This window comes from Arachis duranensis, chromosome 4, assembly GCF_000817695.3.
Source record: "Arachis duranensis cultivar V14167 chromosome 4, aradu.V14167.gnm2.J7QH, whole genome shotgun sequence".
NCBI classification, from domain to species: domain Eukaryota; kingdom Viridiplantae; phylum Streptophyta; class Magnoliopsida; order Fabales; family Fabaceae; genus Arachis; species Arachis duranensis.
The window spans coordinates 70908399-70909739 of NC_029775.3; the positions used below are offsets into that span (position 1 = coordinate 70908399).

The 1341-nt window shown below is 41.5% G+C and overlaps 1 protein-coding gene across 1 annotated transcript; it reads left to right on the forward strand.

Moving 5' to 3' along the window:
* The first annotated feature begins 474 nt into the window (after positions 1-474).
* On the forward strand, positions 475-888 carry LOC107484686 (uncharacterized). The gene has a single exon (XM_016105231.1). It carries the CDS (start codon positions 475-477, stop codon positions 886-888), a length of 414 nt encoding a protein of 137 aa, XP_015960717.1.
* The last annotated feature ends 453 nt before the right edge of the window (positions 889-1341 follow it).

Consider the following 1341-nt stretch of genomic DNA (forward strand, 5'->3'; position numbering starts at 1 on the left):
ACTTGGTGTCAAGATGTGATGAATACCAAAGGGCTGGCAATCTACCCAGGAATAATGAGATGCCACAGAGACTTATAATGGATCTAGAACTATTCGATGTATGGGGGATTAACTTTATGGGGCCTTTCCCATCCTTCTACTCAAATAGTTTTATATTTGTGGCTGTAGATTATGTGTCAAAGTGGTTAGAGGCTATTGCCACCGCCACAAATGACAATAAGGTCGTAATGAGCTTCTTAAGAAAGAACATTTTCAGCAGGTTTGGAGTTCCTAGGGCACACATTAGTGATGGAGGAACACATTTCTGTAATAAATAACTGGAAGCATTCCTTCTCAAATATGGAATCAAGCACAAGGTGGCAACCCCTTATCATCCGCAAATCAACGGGCAAGCAGAGATTTCCAATAGGGAGCTAAAAAGGATTCTTGAAAAAACTGTTGGAGGCTCAAGGAAGGACTGGTCTAAGAAGCTAGATGATGCTTTATGGGCCTACAGGACAACCTTCAATTGGGATGTCACCATACCAACTGGTATTTGGCAAGGCTTGCCACTTGCCAGTTGAACTTGAGCATAGAGCCTTCTGGGCTCTAAAACTACTGAACTTTGATGAGCAAGCTGCTGGAGAAAAGAGGCTAAGGCAACTCAACGAGCTGGAGGAATTTAGGAACCAAGCAAATGAGAATGCAAAGATCTACAAAGAGAACACAAAAAGATGGCATGATCAAAAGATATCAAGGAGGGAGTTCACTGAAGGACAAAAGGTGTTATTGTACAATTCTAGACTTAGGTTCTTCACTGGGAAGCTTAAGTTTAGATGGTATGGACCCTTCACCATCATCAAAGTGTACCCCTATGGTCAAGTGGAATTCATGGAGGACAAAACATAGAGAACCTTCACTACAAATGGCCATAGACTCAAGCATTACCTGGGGGACTCACTAGATGAAAGGAGGGTGAGCTACCACCTCAACTGAAAAAGGAAGAACGTCAAGCTAGTGACGATAAAGAAGTGCTAGTTGGGAGGCACCCAACACTTTATATCCTATTTTTTGGAAGTGCAGTTGGATGAAAGCATTTACTGATGATGATGAGTGATTAGGCTAAGAACTAGCTAAAAAGCTAAGTTTGGTGTGGCCACTCACCAACTTGATCTAGGCTTACAACCATTTAGATAAATTAAATTTCGAAGAGTAAGCCCAGAGATTAAGTTTGGTGTGGCCACCACCATATGAGAATCACTTAGCAAGCCCAATGCCACTCAATTTGAAAGCATTTAATATATTGGTGGAGGCTTGAATGAGAATTTTAATGTGTTCAGGGGAGATTAGAAGCAAAGAATG